At 30.2% G+C, this 2,636-nt stretch overlaps 1 protein-coding gene across 2 annotated transcripts in view; it reads right to left on the bottom strand.

Moving 5' to 3' along the window:
- LOC104742693 (IAA-amino acid hydrolase ILR1-like 4) overlaps positions 1–628 on the bottom strand; it is a 2,842-nt gene extending 2,214 nt beyond the window's left edge. The window contains exon 1 of one of the 2 annotated variants that reach the window (XM_010463717.2): positions 106–628. In XM_010463717.2, the coding sequence (XP_010462019.1) occupies positions 106–456 (351 nt within the window). In that variant the 5' untranslated portion in view covers positions 457–628. The remainder of the gene's footprint in view (positions 1–105) is intronic. The other variant, XM_010463716.2, reaches the window with a different exon arrangement.

Raw genomic sequence — 2,636 nt, 5'->3', positions numbered from 1 at the left:
AGAAGACACAAAACAAATGTTCCTCTTTTCAAGTATTCAACACTAACAAAACACAGAGTCCCTCCTTGTCACAAGCCAAATCAATTTTGAAAATCAAAAACATACCTGCATAGGAAGAGCATCCATATCAGCTCTTAAAGCAACAAAAGGGGCTTGACCAGTGCCAACGTATCCAATAACACCAGTTACAGCAACTGGGTGCTTAAAAGCCACACCCATCTTCTCCAATTCTGCTCTAACAAGCTTAGATGTCTCTACTTCCTCGTAACCTAGTTCTGGGTTCTCATGGATTCTCCTTCTGATTCCAACCATCCAATCGAAAAAATCATTCCTTTTAGCTAAAGTAAGAAACTTTGAAGGGATTTGAGATAACCCATTCGAAGAAGATGAAATCAGACACGAATTAAGCAAGTAAAGAAGGATCAAAACATAAGAAACCCTTTTGCAGAAACTCATGGCTTTTTATATCGATCGAATCGATTGATTCAGATTATCAATCGAATCGTGTAGAGAAGGGAAAACAAAAAACAAAACAAAAAGAGATCGAAGGGAGAAGAGAGGTGTGCGTGATGATGAAGCAGGGGAACAGGAAGCAAAAACAAAGTGGTGGTATTTAAATCCCCAAGCAAAAGCCAAAGCCAAACACAACTTTTTTTTTTTTTTACTGCGTCTCTTTCATTTTCTTTTTTCTTTTGTGTGGAAAATATCAAAATCATCTTTGAAAAAAACCAAAAACATTCGTTTACCTAATTGATTATGATCAATTTGATAACTTTGTGTTTTTTTTTTTTTTTGAAATAAGTGATGAGATGTTCCTTGGAATTATAACTTCAACTTTCCTACATGTGTCTCTTGTTTGTGTAAATATAACGTCAAAGAAAATTATTATCCCACTATCTTAAACAAGTAGCCAATAGCCATACTCCAATGATAATTCATAAACTCTTAAAGTTATCATTGTAGGGGTTCTATTGTAGAAACCCCTCAAAATTGTTATGTACAATTTTATCTCTAATCTTTCAAGAAATGTAGATTGATTTTAATAATTCAAAAATAATTAGAAATATTATATCTACATGTATTTAAAAAAAAAAAAAAAACAGTTTTATGATCACATACATTGTAATTTAAATTTCTAAAAAATATTTGACTCTTCATCACGAAAGTTTTGATTTAATATACTATATAATATACAAAATTTTACATATTAGTTTGACTGTAATAACAAAATATACGTTATATTGTGTATTTTTTACGAAATTAATTTGTATTTTTAAAAAAGATAGAAAATAAAATTATAAAACAAATAGCAAATTAAAAAATTATTTTGGATTAAACCATTATTATAATAACATAAAAGAAACTAAGTTTGAGTCTTTGATAAAGTAGCATTTCACTATCAGTAATTCAGTACTGAGAGGATTATTTCGTTTTCGTATTCGTTTTGATTTTAGGTTCTTTCCATGACACGTGAAAAGGAAGAAAAAAAAAATAAAAATTGAATGGTTCTAATTGAATTGTTGGACGGTCCATTTTGCTGTTGTTATGAAACAGCTAATAAGCACATGGACAACGTGTTTAATGAATTTTATTTACTTTTTTCTTCTTTTTCTTTTTCTTCTTCTTTGTGATATCTAAACTTTTTACGATATATTGTTCAATATATATGATGGCATGATACGTAACGATACCAGTATATGATGGTATCTAATCATCGATTCGTCCTTCCCACTCTTAGAATAATGCTCAAAAGTCAAAAATGTTATAATCCTCTAATAAGAAGCTTGAACCCTGATTGAACCTGCAGCAAGAGAAAGCTTCAATGAGAAGAACAAGAAGAAGCAGGCGACACAATCGAGGAAGAAGAAAAAGTGTCGTAAGAAAGATTGGCTCACGTGAAGACGAAGAAGAAGAAGAAGCGGAGTCAACGTAGACAAAAGAAACAGCTAATAAGCACATGGACAACGTGTTTAATGAATTTTATTTAAATTTTTCTTTTTTATTTCTTAGACAAAATATATTCAGCCACACAAACTATATCCTAAAACATGATCACAAATACTAACTTTAAAAATGATATACTCAAGGGACTACATAAAATATATGTATTACATAATTATATATACCAACTATACGATGATATGTGCCCATCATCACAACCATCTTATTTCGGTACTAAATTTGGACTAGTGCTACAACATGGGTTGAAATATATTTCATTATTTTTAAAATATTATTTATGTAATTATTTATAATATTATTTAGATGCAACTCATGCAAACAATTTTTATGATAAATATCACTCATGGAATGTAAATCTATTGTTGACAAAAAAAAGAAAAAAAAATGTAAATCTATTATGTAAGTCTTATATTGTTAATTTTAACTCGTGCTAGAGTATATAAAACTATTAACTCGTGCTAGAGTGTGTCTGAAACTGACTCTTTTTGTGGTGTGGTGAATGATGTATGGAATGATGACTTATGAATGAATGGATGTCAGGGTGTTTCAATTCCCCTTATGCAATTGTAGTATAAGAGGTGTCAATCCAATCTGAGTGTTTGTGAACAATCAAGATGTGCATATGAGTCTAAGTCAAGCCAGATGTAAAGGTTGTTTGTCACTAACAATCCTAT

This window comes from Camelina sativa, chromosome 14 (assembly GCF_000633955.1).
Source record: "Camelina sativa cultivar DH55 chromosome 14, Cs, whole genome shotgun sequence".
Taxonomy (NCBI): Eukaryota; Viridiplantae; Streptophyta; class Magnoliopsida; order Brassicales; family Brassicaceae; genus Camelina; species Camelina sativa.
This window is presented reverse-complemented; position numbering and strand designations above follow the sequence as displayed.